General features: G+C 34.6%; 2 protein-coding genes across 6 annotated transcripts in view; one reads left to right on the top strand and one right to left on the bottom strand.

Annotated features, from left to right (window-relative positions):
• The window catches only part of LOC107039699 (anosmin-1), a 7866-nt gene extending 3016 nt beyond the window's left edge, over positions 1-4850 (top strand). The window contains exons 3-8 of one of the 2 annotated variants that reach the window (XM_015259460.1): positions 338-530; positions 1689-2039; positions 2638-2840; positions 3231-3375; positions 4020-4243; positions 4512-4850. In XM_015259460.1, the coding sequence (XP_015114946.1) occupies positions 338-530; positions 1689-2039; positions 2638-2840; positions 3231-3375; positions 4020-4243; positions 4512-4745 (1350 nt within the window). In that variant the 3' untranslated portion in view covers positions 4746-4850. Of the gene's footprint in view, positions 1-337; positions 531-1688; positions 2040-2637; positions 2841-3230; positions 3395-4019; positions 4244-4511 lie in introns of those variants that run through there. The other variant, XM_015259465.1, reaches the window with a different exon arrangement.
• Positions 4716-14147, bottom strand: LOC107039710 (putative carbonic anhydrase 3). Of its 4 annotated transcripts, none has more exons than XM_015259480.2 (7): positions 13886-14147; positions 11477-11533; positions 8907-9062; positions 8616-8839; positions 6589-6822; positions 5027-5159; positions 4716-4961 (listed from the first exon to the last, which is right to left on the bottom strand). In XM_015259480.2, exons 1-7 carry the CDS (start codon positions 13926-13928, stop codon positions 4846-4848), a joined length of 963 nt encoding a protein of 320 aa, XP_015114966.1. In that variant the 5' UTR covers positions 13929-14147; the 3' UTR covers positions 4716-4845. The 4 variants fall into 4 exon arrangements, with proteins under 4 accessions (XP_015114966.1, XP_015114974.1, XP_015114959.1 ...); XM_015259488.1 differs by lacking the exon at positions 13886-14147 and adding an exon at positions 13192-13405; XM_015259473.2 differs by lacking the exon at positions 13886-14147 and adding an exon at positions 12861-12996.
• Between the last annotated feature and the right edge of the window lie 1742 nt (positions 14148-15889).

The following is a 15889-nucleotide window of genomic DNA, read 5'->3' as shown; positions in this document are numbered from 1 at the left end:
CCCCCCCCCCCATCTCCTTGGGTCTGTTGAGGTGGTTGTATTATCCAGAAAACAAAATGATTGCATGATATATCTCCTTTGAAAAATTGAGATTTGTATTATTTACAGTAGGCCCCAACCAACGCCTTTTGTCATGAGACTTGACCATTCATTTTTACATTTATTTGCATAGAATAGTATCAGGTATACTCAAAAAACACGTTTACGCACTCGTATCGAATTATACTATTTCCAACCCATATATTTTCTTCTGGAAGAAATTTTCCATAATTTTTCCGTACGTCTGTGTGTTTTAAAAACAGCAAATGTTATCTTTGCTCATCAATTTCCATTGCAGTGTATGAACAATTGCTTGGCTCAGAATTATACAAAACCCGGGAATTGTCCTGAGGAAAATTCAATGTCTCCGTTCGAAGCTGCCTGCTTGGAGGCATGCGGAGATGACTCGCAATGCCCGGATTTCACAAAGTGCTGCACTAATGACTGCGGAGTCACTTGCATGATGCCGACGGGGTTAGAGGAGCGCGATGGTAAGATGATCAGAACAAATTATTTCTCCATTAACACTCCGTCGGGCGCGCTTTGGTGAATGCCGCCCCGCACTTTTTACAATCTTCTAAATAACCTTGTTCTGAAGCCCTACAAAAAAAACCGCGATGCTATCTCCAAGTGCATAGAAGTCCTATTAACGAAAATCTCCATCAAAAAATTTTTAAACAATTAAGTATTGCCGTTTTTATTCACTTTGAAGGAACATACGTAATTCACAATAATATTTATGGTCAAAATTCTTGCAAAATTCGGTCAACAATACTTTACATTACGGTTTTCATTCATGGCAGCGAATTCGCTAGAAAATGCTATTGAACTTCTATTGAAAATTCTATTAGCTTTTGGCCGATTCTATTACAGAATTCCGCAGTTATATTGCATCGAAAAATTCAGTAGGATTTCACCATTCTATACAATTTTTTCAATTGATACAATTTCTAGAAGAATCTCTCGATATGAATTTTCGGAGTTTTTATCATTCGATTATCCTTCTTTGTCAACCAAATTAGATTTTATCAACCATTATTAATACATTCCACGATTTGAGGAATGTGTTAATCATGAAAAAAATGAAAAAAGAATCAAACAAAGAAATTTAGAAAATTCAAGCCGACGAGTTTTCTAAGTCTACGTTTTTCTACTCTAATTTTCTTCTCTTTTCATTAATAAAATCAAACGGAGAAACTTGAGAAATTTGGGCCGAGCAATTTTTTATAAAAACATATCTAATCGAAACTTTTTGATAGAAAAAAACAGTAGAATTTCATCCTTCTTTACGACTTTCTCTATTGAGACATTTTCTGTAGGAACTTCTCGACATGAATTTTCTAAGTTTTTTAAACTCCATTTTTTTGCTCTTTTCTAGAGAACTTTTATAGAGAAAATGTAATCCTATTGATTTTTTCTATAGAATATTTTTTCATTGAACATTTCTATTGAATACTTTAGAATTCAACTGATTTTTCAATAACAAAATACATGAAAATTTCGGGTGAATCAGTGAGAGTTGAACATTTCAATTTTCTTTACTTGAAATTTCAGGAGTAATTTTCTAACAGTGTAATAAAGTGTGAAATCTGAAATGTCTCATGAATAAATGATACAAATAGAATGAATTTGGTATACTTATGGCTCAGATATACCGCCGATACCAGACAACATAGAGATTCGTCGCGAAAAAACGACGATGGTAACCCTCAACTGGACGACTAGCAAGAGAAGTGTGAAAATGACAAAATTCAAACAAGATTTAATAAATGATGAACAATCGAGTATCAGATATCTCGTTGAAGAACGTCACGTACTTGGGCCACGTTACTTGGAATCGCGACTGAGTTCGTGGTCTGTGCGTCACGTTTCCAGCAAGCCACACGCGTCGATTCGTGTTGGACTCAAAACTGGCCATTGGTACCAATTTAGAGTGGCTGCGGTTAATGAGAATGGCTCGGGAGGATACTCATTACCATCTGTGCCCTTTAAGACTGCAGGTAATTTATCGAGAAATCAATTCAGTTGGCGCCCATACAAAACAATCATAATGAAAAATCTGACGCTTTCTCTGAGGAATTCATTTGAAAATTATATTTGTTATTTGCGCGAATTTCTACCGAAAATGGTGCCATTTTTATAATGAATTTTTGGTGAAAAAACTCATAAGATATGGTTTCTGATGTAAAACTTATTTTATTGGAATTTTCTGTTTAAAAATTATTAGGCATAATTTTTTATTTTGCTTTATTTTCCAATAAAAAAAACAAGGGGGAAATCGCTTTTATTGTCATATAGCATTGCTTTTTGTTAATAAATTTCTGTTAATAAATTAACAATATAGAATATGCGTCAAGTTTCATTGAAAATAATGCCATTCTTTTATAAATATTTTATTATAAATCTCATACGATATTGTTTCTTCTATAAAACTTATTCTATTGGGATTGTCTCTCTAAAAATTCTTTGTCATGATTTGATTTTTTTCATTTTTTAATGAAAAAAAAACGAGTGAGAAATCGTTAGTAAAACCTGGAATCTTTATGGCCCTCCTTCATCCCTCTTTCATTTAGTTGAGTTGATGTTCTTTTTCATCAGCCCCAAAAAATCCACGAGAGCCCCGGAATTTATCGCTGAGTGGTGCACGTGTCCAGCCATCAAATGGAAACTTGAGAATTCTGTTGCGGTGGAGGCAACCATCGTCCGATGTACCAATCATGTTCTACAAGCTCTTTTGGAGTCGTTTCATACGCGGACCACCTAATGACTCAATTCTCGTTCATCACCAGAGTGTTCCGAAGGTAAGGAATTACTTTTTTTTTATAGAAAAAAAGAAAGGATTGTATTGAGATATTTTCTACGGAAATGCCTCGGCTGGATTTTTTAATTTTGTAATGAAAAGAGAAGGAAAATCGAGTAAAACAAATATAAAAATAGCTGTATAGAAAAACGAAATTCTGCAGATTTTTTCTATGAAATAGTTTTTATTAGACATTTACCCTAAAAAACGCTTTACTCTGTGTTTTTTTAATGGAAAATGTCCGATATAATCATTACATAAACTAAATTCAATTGTTGAATTATTAATTTTTAAAAAATTAAATTCTTCAAGAATTTGCTATCGAATTCGCTAAGCTTTCCTACGAAATTTCTTCGTGCGTGATTCCGTTTGACCCACTCCCATATTTCAGGAGAAAAATTGTTACGAAATAAAAAATTTGGAGATCGGCTTTCAATACTTCCTCCAAGTCCAAGCGATATCCCTGTACGGAGATCGTCGACTGGCATCCCGTAAGGCGTCGATAGTCTTCAACAGCACGGATTACGAGAAATACGGTAGGGATGCGACGTATAGGTAAGAAAATACAACGGAAACAGAGAACCGAAACACTGGAAACATCTATAACACTGCATCACATCATCAGTAGAAAATCCCAGCGCTTTCTCTGAAAAATTGCATTGAACTTTTATTGGACTAGGGTGTCTTGCGCATTCCGCACACTTTATATATCCATTGGGCCTTATGGTTTTTTTCTTTAAAAAATACATTCATTTCTGAAGAATAATAATAAATAGAAATAATTTTAGTTTAAAAATTATGTCACTGACGGGGATTTATCGACAGATATTTGTTTATATAAAAAAGAATTCTATGAAAATTCTTGAACTATAATTTTCCAAGTTTTTTATTCATAAATTTTATTATAAGAAAATAATTAAAATGCAATGGAAAAAACTTGGAAAACTTATTCCTAAGAATTGTTTTCTATTCATTTATAACAATTTTTATAAAATATCTCTCACCAAAATGACAGGGAAAAATTTCATAATCTTCAATAGAATTAGCGCTAAATAGAATTTTTAAACAAAATTCCGCTAAAAATTCAATAGAATTTCTCGACGACATCGCCAGATTTTTCCACTAATTTTTTTCCCACGTGTAATCCCTTCTATTCAATATACTTCTCCCGTTTTCGCAGCCGAGCCGGGGCGAAACGGAAGGTGTGAGCGGCACCATGTGGATCTGCGTGTGCGTCGATTGATCTGCCGGTGCGCCAATGACATCGAGGTGCGACTGGTGTGGCCCTTGGATAGCCATGCGTCCAATTATAACGTCAGTTGGACGGAGGAGAGTTGTCAATCATTGGAAAAATCGAAGGACTCGAAGTTCAATAATCGAAATCGATACTTCGGCATTGCACAAGTGATTGAAATTAACAAATTAATTAACAAATTCTATAGAAAAATCAAACAGAATTTTCAGCAAATTCGCTAGATTTTTGTATGTCATTTTTAATATTTAAATTATTGGACCAAGAAGTACATAAATAGATTAATAACTAAATGGTTTAATAATAAATAAAACGAATAAATAAATAGATTGATGAATGAATAAATAAATAGATTAATGAATGAATAAATAAATAAAGATGAGGCATGTCCCCCAAAAATTAACTAATTTTTCTTTGCAGAAAACTCGATACGACATAAAAGGCCTCGAAAGAAACTGCACGTACAGCGTTCAAGTCCAGAGTATAAGCAACGCTGGCAACAAAAAAAAACCCGCGCCCCAAGAACGAAAATTAACAATCGAATTCGTGACAAACGATTGTCAAAATCGCCAGACTCGCCGCAATGATCGAGGAACATCAAGGTGTAAAAGAAGAAAAGCCAGATTAAAGAGACGTGAGAATGTATATTTTTGAAGGAACCTAAATTTAAAAAAAATTAAACTCACTGTAAATTTCAATGGTATCAATCCTCAGTGAATAATGATTCATCTTATAATAAAACGTTGAAGTTTTCTCATGCATTCTGATACTGTTTTTCCTTGAATTCATGGATATTAAACGACGAGAATAACCGGTGGTAGAGGCGGCACAGGGGTCTCAATGAGAACAACTTGGAGAACTTATTCGTAACTAAAAATAATGATGGGAGAACGGTAATAATGATATTAGTGATAATAATGTGATGTGTAAATTACTGGTGTATATTATTGAGTTTGAAGTGTATCCTAACAAATGGTGGTAAACTTTTCTGTCGTTGATGGGCTGAACCGGTCGGAAGTTGAATTTTAGGGGACCCTGGGCGGTTTCCAATTCCTGGAAGACACTCAACTGAAATCGGATAAAAAATTCAATTTTATAACAATGTCAACATTAATATTGAATAATGAATCAATATTTTGAAGTTATGTCAATACTGTGTGGCCGCAAAAATTTAATTGAAAGATCTCGCGCTTTCTTTGCGAAATTCTACAGAATTTTTACTGGAATTCTGTAAGAATTATCCTGAAGTTCTATCAGAATTCTATTGAGTAATTCTATTTATTTCAGTAGATTAGGTAACTTTCCTGTGTCAAATTTTTCCGCAACATTTTTCTGTTTCTCATAATAAAATGGGAGGAAAAAAAATGGAATAATGATGTCGATGAGTTTTGATAGAAAAAAAAATTATAGAATAAGTTGTATAGGAAAATCAATATCTATAGACTTGTTTTCTATGCACGGGGAAGTTGCATAATTTTCAATAGAATTGGCGCAAAAAACAAATGAAATTTATCAATGGAATTCTTATAAACCTATTTGTTTGTAATCATTCTCACTGCAAAAAGCAATTCGACCGATGAGAGTCATATGTCCCAATTTATCAGCTGTTAAATTTTTATATTACAATAAATGATTTGCCCATGTTTTAATTCCTATGCTCACTGAATAAGATTTTAATCATAATTACAATTTAATTCCTTCTAGAACACACTTTAGAGTGTGAATTTCTGGAATTCAATGTTCGTTGATACTCTCTTAAAAGTGCGTGTCCACACTGTTATCAATTTTCAGTTAGTTCACACGGTAATTCAATTAATTTGTTGTTCATCTCATCAATATAATTCCGTGCTTAGAATATTGTCATCTCGTGTCTTCAGCACCAAATTAAAAATTAAAACTTCATTTGGAATATTGAGTCGCAGCTTCTTTTTATTTATATCAGAAATTTTGTATTTGGATATTAATATTATTTGTTCAAAGTGAAAAAATCGATCATCATTTTCACTATATTGCATTCAGATTCTCCTATCGTTAACGTAGAAAATGTGAAATAATCTCATAATTCTAGCTATTAATTCTAATCAACTTTGTTCGAAGAAAACCTTAGTAAACGTAATATTTATTAAGCAAATAGAAGTATTCTATTTTCCTCTGACCTACCTGATTTTGACAATTATGATTCGTTTATTCATGTTTCATAGAATGGTATTCAGTTCTCTTCTGGTTGTGAGGCGAGCTTCATGAAAATTCGACGCAAGACGATTGTACTTATGAAAACCGCCTTACGGTCTCTATTCGTTCGAGATATCCACCTTGCTCGAATTCTCATTTTCGATTCGAGATATTGGCCATGCTTTCGTTCAGAAAGAATTTCAATAGCAATTCAATAGAATTTCTTGGAAAAAGCGCTCGGTTTTCCATCAAATTTTGACATACGAATTGATAGAACAAATTAAGTTCTCTGTGCGATAGAAAAATTATGAAAAATTATATCCACCTGGTTCAGTGAAACCGTCAATTTTTCTGTGAATATAAACCACGTGACAGTCTCCTGGCATCCCGGTGTTGTCAATGATCCTTCGTATCTGTAGAAGGATGTCGTGTCCTTCGGGAGTAGTAACTGAGGGATGATTTTATGTTGAATCTCTGCTGTGCTGGGCCCTATCCAGTGGGCTACCATCTCAGTCGCTTGGACTATTGGATCGAGATCTTTGTTGTCACCATCACTCAACTGTAAAGTGTTGACATATTTTAAAATTGATAAATGGGGAAAATTGGGCATAATGTTGTCATATCACATATGAGTCATATGAGTTTTTCCCATAGATCGACAGAAATCATTACTTTAGTAATACTATGAGAAGTTGCACATTACAATAATTAAGATTTACTTATCTTCATTGAAATTGGAAAAATACTATAATAATTGGCAATTTAAATTTCTCAATTATTGGTGGATAAAATATTCCGAAAATTGAATATTTAAGCTGATGATTGATAAAATAATTCGGAATTTGAATATTTAACTCTAGTCTGGGCACCAAACGCGACCCGCGACTTTGGTCACCTTCGCGGGGATTCGCCGCTGTGTTGTCATAAAATGTTTATCAGCTTCATAAAAATTGTTGAACGTTCAAGAATTTTTTATTTTGGAGCATAATAAGTTGGGAAGTTCCTGTAAGATTTTATTTCTTCGGGAAAAATTACGTGACAATTTTGTACTTTGTTCGGTGATGAACCTGAGAATTAACTGAACATTTCAGATTTCCCGTTCCTATAAAAATTGCCGGAAAACGATTCTCCATTGCGGATTACGCGCATTGTTCCATAATTTTGACTGAATATTTCTTTCCGTGTGGGAAAAAATAATTCATCTGTTCGAAATAATTTGTTTTCTTTAGGAATTTTGGGAAATATGTTGTTCTAAAAATTAGTATAAGTTTTTAGACACTTCAATTGACAAAGTCAAATTTTTTTCAATTTTTCCCGAGGGGCTATTTACAGGCGTAATCGTGGTGTCACTCGCTGATGTAATCAATTGTAATCCCAGTGAAATCAATGTAATCATTGTAATCTTAAGTTTTGGTAATCAATCGGTAATCATTTGTAATCACTGTAATCATTTGTAATCAGTATAATGTTTCGTAGTTGCTGCTAGTGAGACCGTGAATTTTGTTTTTGAATTTTCGAGCGCGTCATTTCTACCAACGGTAAGTTTCAGAGATCCCTGGATTAATTTTTCTTGGAACCCCAGATGTTTATGGTTCAGAACCTTGCATAGCCAATGCGTTTTGCATTTGTCCGTAGAAAATTCATTCAGCAGAGTTAAAATTTCGTCTTATTCTGGAGAACCAACGACTGAATTATCTCTGAATTATGTGCTAGTAAGTTTCGTTCTCCATCAATGGTAGATATTCAATAAATTTATTTTGCTGATAGCATTTATAAATGCCCGAATTTTTAGATGAAGTGATGGAGACTGCCTTCCTCTATTATAATCCCCGCTCCTCCTTCCTCATTTCTTTGCAGGTCATAATAATTAATTATTCCATCAATTCATATTTAATAAGAGGCCAATTTTTGTGACTTCAATGATTACAGATGTTTGGTAATCACAGAATGTAATCGACGGAATCATTTGTAATCATATAATCACATCCGATGCTCTTGGTAATCACGGTTGTCACATAAGAAATGGTAATCAGTGTAATCAGTTCCGTAATCCTGGGTAATGGATTACATTTTGTAATCGCGGTGTCACTGAATTCGCCTGTGAAGAGCCCCTCGATTTTTCCGGTTAGGCGGCAGTCAATTGTAATCAAAGAAAAACAACGCGCAGCGGGGTTTTTCTCATAGGGTGACCAATCCAGAGTTAAGTTGATGGTTAATTCAATAATCAAAAAATTGGTGAGTAATATCAGCAATTAACTTATTCAAAATTTAACAGTAATTAAAAATTATGATTATGCCGATGTCTCGTTTTTCCTATTAAATTTTTTCGTACGTGGTGTTTATCTCCATCACCTTGAATAAAACAGCAATAACAACAATGCCATTCTTATACTGCGCAGCAGTGGAAGCATTGCCGTATTTCTTCTCAAAATGCACGAGATGCAGCTCAAGAGCGTCCTGATAGCCGTCAACGGTGTGCTCAGCACCCCAGTGAAAGTGCATCTGTTCGAATTGATACGTCGAGGTCAGGCCTCCACCATTCAGAAATAGAGGTACGCCTGACAGAGTTATTTGCACTGAAAATAAGCGCTGTTTATTTTTATTGAATCGAATTATGTCGCTCGAAGATTTATGGGTATTTACCGCTGTGGCCATTGTTCAACAGCTTTCCCTCGTACGCAAAGTCATATCGGATGAACTTGAGGGAGCCCAGATCGTCTTTGATGGCGTCCTCGGAGACGATGTCGATTGGGGACTGGTGTTTTCCGGTTGTGCAGGTGGGACCCCAGTTGTCGGGTCCTGAAAACAATCATGCATTGATTATCGAGGATATTATACGAGGAATTGTTATAATGTAAAACGATATTGAAGACTTTAAGGATATCCAAGTATCTTTTAGAGTTTGGTACTAGTGATGCCGTCGAGACTAGTTGAGAATTATTTTGAAGAGATCATCACGGTCTGGAAAAACATCGAAAGTTTTGGAATCATTGCAATCTCGAAAGACATTGGATTGTTGCATTTCGTCACAATTCCGGGAGGATTTATCTTGCCTAGATCTCGAGATTTTCGGTTTTTTAAGTTCACGAGACGAGACGAGACGAGACAGATATCGAGGCAAACATTTGAAAAATAGAAAATACTGAAACTCAGACGTGATGGATTCTTCCAAGTTCGTGACGAGAAGCACCGATCCAATGTCTTTCGAGATTACGACGATTCCTAAACTTTCGATGGTTCTTTAGACCGTGATGATCTTTCCAAAATAATTCTCGTCTAGTCTCGACGGCATCACTATTTGGTGCAGACCACACTAGATTCAACCATTTTCAATCATCAAATTTGTCGAGTAAATGGCATGAGAAAAATTTGAAATAAATCGTTAATATTCAGCGTCATTCAAATTACATTTTGCACAGAATTATTTTTTTAAAAATTTGTTGTTTATACATAAATCATTGAAATTCTTTAAACTTTCAGAAACCTCATTTTTGCTCCCGAATGGAAGCCTTGTATTTGAGCGATTTTTCGATTTTCTAATTTTGATGGCAAATGGTATAGAATGTCATGAAACGTGGAGAAATTATGTTTTTAGGGTCATGTCTGTATGTATGTGTGTGATAACTTTGGTTTTGGTGATAAAATTTTAGAAAATTCTACATAAATACGGTGAAATTTGTCGATATAAGTTTGAAATTTTGGCATATGGTAACTATGATTAAACTTCACTTTGGTGCGCAGTTTCAGCCCGATCGGTCCAATAGTTCCTGAGATATGACAACTTCTTTAAATTTGTTTTTTTTCCAATATCTCAAAATCTGCTCCACCGATTTCACTTTTTTTCTTTCGAAAATACTCATCTCGATGGCCTCTATCTAGATCAATCGAAATATATATACCCGTTCAGACAAAATTGGAAGCTATTGCCGTTTTTCTATTTTGTCATGAAAAATCTTGTTTACACGATAACTTAATAAAAAATGGAGATAGCGAGTTGAAATTTTGTATACTTCTAGCTTTTATAACATAAAAGGTTGGTGTTATGGGTGGGTGCAATCGGCCGTGCGGTTCTTGGGATATTCAACCTTTTGTGTAAATATATTTCTTCAAATATCTCATGAACTACTGGAGGGATTTCAATTCTTTTTTTTTTCAGAATACTTCTATCGGTGGCCACTATCTAGATCAATCAAAATATGTATACCCGTCCATACAAAGATTCAGGGATATTCCCGTTTTTTCGTTGTTTAAATTTTTTCATTCTTGTACGCACGATATTTCGAGAAAAAATGAAAATAACAAATTGAAATTTGGTGTGATTGTAGCTCTTACAATATTGAAGATTCGTATTTTGGATAGGCACAATCAAATGTACAGTTTCGGAGATATTTAAACTTTTGTCTAAATCTATTTCATTAAAAGGTTGAATATTTTCCTGTAGACACCCTGCAGCATGTGGTTACCGTTTTATGCCTGTCACAAGGACAGGGAATTGCTACGAATCCATTCGGAAGGTTACTACCAATGAAATTGGTAGAAATGAAAAAAAAAAGAAAAGGCCTAATAACGCAAAAAGTAACGGTCACAAGCCTTCTGTCGGATGGGCTCAATCCCCTGCTTGTTTTGTATTAAAATCAATAAAAATTACTTCAATTTTTTCACTTTTTCATGAATTCAATAATTTGAAGAAATGAAGTTTATATTAAACTCATTAGTTTCTGTGGTAACGGAACGGCGTCAAACAACTAAGGATATTCGTAAATTGGCAATTATCCAATCTGTGCTATAGCGCATCATTTCCTCAATCAGCAGGAGACCGTTGCGGTAGAGCGATACGATTCAAAAGGCCTCCCCCTTCTTTCATCTATGTAAAACTCTAAGCTGCTGTACGTTATAACGCCAGCCATTGACACATGAAATGCACCAACGTGCTCAATTCCTCCACAAACATATCGCGGTTGCCCCTGTGTCTCATAAAAAATTCGCATTCTTCTCTTCTTTCGTTCTTCCGAAAGAGGAAAAGAGCGCGAATTTTATCTTTGGTAGTGGAAAATCTCAGATGGACACTGACGATAAGGGAACAGACGCTTTTATTAATTAAAAAAATCGGATAACGAATGTTATCACTTCCCCTGATTCATTGGATTTATCAACTGTTTATCTATTGATTATTAAACTTAGAAGTCAATTCCTGCAAACAAAATTGTTCTTACCATTTTCACCAGAATATGTCCAAGACGATTCGTCACTCTGCAAACTCACGTGGACACCTAGAAAAAATTCGCAATTGAATTGAAAAAATGTTTCTTATTTTAACAAAGTAGATCTTGACGATTGGCTAGTTTTCAGTGAATATCTCGGAATCTAAGGGAGACAGCAAGATTTTTGTCTCATCCTTTTTTGTAGCCCTTAATTTTCTCTGCAAAAAAGGTTATTATGAATATTTCAGTATCTCCCGTAGATTCGGAGATATTCCTAGAAAACTCAGCGATAGCTTAAATCGAATTGAACGTTTTTACCGCTTCGCTACTGAATTGTTATTTTTAAATTCTTTTCCTGTCTGTTATTCGTTGATTGAAAATATTAATTGACGTGAAGGTTGAATATTCAGTGTCCCGCGTGAACCAAAACTGCCAATTAAACCTCACATTGAACATAATTTTAGCATCACGACATTGCATTGAGCGAATGAATTATACTAAACCACCGGCCAAAAGTCTGACTGATAAGTCCTTCCTTCCTCACTGATTATACCTCACTTGAATGATATCTTTCTCTTCACTCTGCCTTCATTAATCGTGCAATTACAGTCAGATCTGCCTATTCAAGGGATTCATTGAGGTTTTTTTCGGTGACCTTTCTCGTTGCGGGACCTGTCTATTTATAATCGAGTGGTTGGAGCTTAGGAAAGAGTGAGGAAAAATTAATATTTAATTCGCATAAGAATTTTATTATCAATGGGTTTTACTTCATTTGAATTTTGCATTCACTTCAGAAGCGAAATATTTTTCATGAAGAATTTCTTCAAACATTTTTTTATAAAATCAGTAAATTTCAATTTATTATGATTAAAATTTGACTTTTTCGTAATTTTATAATTATTTAAAAATTGCATTATTATAGAGGAATTCAAATTCCATATTTTTGCATTTTGAATTTATCTTGAATCAGAGTAATTTTAGAAAAAAATGTCAGAAGAATTTTTTCTAGCTGAGGACATTTTCAATAAAACTGGTTTTATGAAATTCTCTGCTGGACTCACTCATTACACAGATAAATCAATAATTAAAAAATGTATGGGTTCGATTTGCATTCACTTTCCAGCGCAAAAAATTTTTAACTAAAAATTTATTATTTAAATTCTTTAATAAAATCAGTCATTATCAATATAATTTAATGAATAATTAATTTAACTTTTTACTAATTTTATAGATCCGTCAAAATTACATTATTTTAGAGAAAACATGAATGTTATATATTTTTAATAACAAATGTTTTACGACATGTCGTATAAAATGTGTTGAAATATAATCACAGTTTCTCGAAATAGTCCAGTAGTGAACAAAATATGTCACAAGAATTTTTTGCTGGACTCACTCATTATCAAGATAATTCGATAATTAAAAAGTGCATGGGATCGATTCATTTCATCACGATTTACAACTCCCCCCACTCATCCAACTAGGATTTAGTAACTTTTGGTCCAAGTGGAACGTAAACTTGACCCATTGAATCTCGTAATCTAGTTGTCTCATCACTACATGATGCACTCTGTTATTCCCACACTATGCGGCTCCGCGGGCGTGGAACGAAAATAGCATTCGCAATGTCACTGTCGCACAAGTATCGTCGGGATTTTTAATGCACCGAATATTTCGATACAAAAATAATTCCGCAAATTAAAAATTTAAATAAAAAAAATCCTTACCAGAAGTAAGAAAAATAAAAGCGATGAGATGAATAAGTGTCATATCGTCTGAACTCCCCAACTATTTATTTCACTCAAAAAAATAATTTTAAAAAATTCACTCGACTGTCGACTTCAGTGAAGTCGATAAAAAAAATATTGGAAAAAATAAAGAAGAAAAAAATGCGATGAAACATCCGAGCGATGCGATTAGTGTCCAAACACTGAAGATGATTTCATTCAGGCGACTGGTCAAATACTCATCCCCCAGGGTATTGTACATTGGTATTGCACTCACAACGACTGTCTATTTGCCTGTGAACCATTCTTACGTGCATTCAGATAGTTTAACTTGGATAATGACCCTGATGTTGTTCATACTCTCAGGATCGCTGGGTTATATTGATAGAATGGAGGATAATTGCACCGGGCCAATGAAGAGAATCCCAAATAAAACCCCCTCTAGACCGAAAGAAATTCTTCAGAAAAATTCTAGTACTGTTAAGGTAAAAATTCTAGTAGTTTCTGATAAAGTTCTGATAAAAATAAAAAACTCGCGGCAACTCAATAAAATTTCCAGTGCCATCAGCCCTAAATTTTTCCCCTGGTCGTCACTTCGCGCCCTTGCTTCCGTGCTAGCGCTACAATTTTTCTAGAGAATCTCTCTCCGTCACCACATCGAAAACCGAAAGTTGAAATTATGAAAAAACCTCACCTGAAGTGAGAAAAATATAAGCGACGAGATGAATAATTGTCATATCGTCTGAACTCCCCAACTATTTATTTCACTAAAAAAAATAATTTTAAAAAATTCACTCGACTGTTGACTTGAGTGAATTCGATAAAAAAAATATTGAAAAAAATAAAGAAGAAAAAAATGCGATGAAGCGTCCGAACGATGCGGTTAGTGTCCAACGACTGAAGATGATTTCGTTCAGGCGACTGGTCAAATACTCAACCCCCGGAGTATTGCACATTGGTATTGCACTCAGTACTCACAACGACTGTCTATTTGCCTATGAACCATTCTTACGTGTATTCAGATAGTTTAACTTGGATAATGACCCTGATGTTGTTCATACCTTCAGGATCTCTGGGTTATTGAGCGACTGGAGAGTTGAACAATGGACATCTCGATGGTTGACGCAGTATCGAGTTGGGTCGACGGAGGGGTTGCAGGGATTATGAAGTCTCCATTGTGACATGAGGAGAGATATCTGCTTCCCACTGGCATCGGGGGCACAACATGCGCGATGACGGAACTTTCTGACGGGGTGGAGGAAATAAATTTCAGTGTTTGTGACATTCAGATGGTGGAAGTATTTCCGAATTCATGAGGGAGGATTGGGACGAGTTTCAATTGTCCGGAGCCCATTGACGGTAATTAGGTAATGAGGATTCAGCGATCGGTTTCTTTTGATCTGGGGCCGAGGTTGATTAGTTAATTTGTGGTAATTTTTTTTTTTATATTCATGGTTAAGTAGGCGGAATGATCTCCGGTGGGGTCTTTATTCAGTTTTGTCAAAAGAATCGAATGGAGTTTAGTTTGTTGACTATAATTGTTCGGAAGGATTGGACAGAATAGGTCGCACGCAGAAAATTCCGGAAGTTTGAGGAGAATCTCTGCGGTGCGTGGGACATCATCCTGTTTCTTCATACCCTAGTGCAATTTCTGTACGGGGAGAAGAATTCAATAAAAATTACCATAAAAAACGTGATAATTACGTTTCGAAACGTAATCTGCGAGCAAAGTAAAATTGAATAAAAAGTGTAGGTCGAAACGGAAATTGTACGAATCGCCACGTAAATTCTACGATTTGTTCCGTAAAAATTATCCACCCGTCTGATGACTCACCACTGCGGGGACAACAAGTGCTTCCGTAATTTTTCCCCGACGACTGAGAAATTTTACGGAACGGAACGTAGAAATAACTCACCAGCGTCATAAAAATATTTGAACGTTAAAGAATTTTTGATTTTGAAGGCATAATAAGCCGGGAAGTTTCTGTAAGATTTTACTTCTTCGGGAAAAATGACATGACAATTTCTTACTTTGTTCGGTGATGACCCTGAAAATTCACTGAACGTTTCAGATTTCTTCTCTTCCATTCCTATAAAAATGGTCGGAAAACGATTTCCCATTGCGGATTACGTGAATTGTTCCGTAATTTTTACTGAATATTTCTCTCCATGTTCCTGAATCTGCGAGGTTGATACCTATGAAGAAATTAAATAAAAAACCTTAGTGACTTTGCTAGAAAATTTCGTGGAATTCTCCAGGAATTCTATGGGAATTCTATTAAAATTCTAGAGAATTCTCGTTAAAATTCTTTGTTTTTTGCGCAGATTTTATTAGATATTTGACCGGAAGAAATCAATAGATTTTAATTTTTCTCTTTGAATATTTCTCTTAATATTCTTTCTGTTAAAACTATTGAGCAGGGATTTTCTAAGTTTTTTCCGCTATATTTTTCCATGAAGTTATGACTTTTTTATAACAAAATTCCTTGACATTTCAGTGGAAATGTTATATGTTAAAAATTCCTGAGACTCTTCTCGGAAATTTCAATGGAAAATTTTTAACAGTGCAGTAGATTGCGGCAGCAGAGAAATAAAAAGTGTCCGGGAAAGAATGAACAAGACACAATTCACATATTCCTTCAATATTCGTTTTGAACAGATAAATAAAGCAGTAAAATCGACGAGGAAATAGAACATT

The sequence above is a fragment of the Diachasma alloeum genome, unplaced genomic scaffold (genome assembly GCF_001412515.2).
Source record: "Diachasma alloeum isolate Michigan unplaced genomic scaffold, Dall2.0 Dall_scaffold_00178, whole genome shotgun sequence".
In the NCBI taxonomy this organism is placed as follows: Eukaryota; Metazoa; Arthropoda; class Insecta; order Hymenoptera; family Braconidae; genus Diachasma; species Diachasma alloeum.
This window is presented reverse-complemented; position numbering and strand designations above follow the sequence as displayed.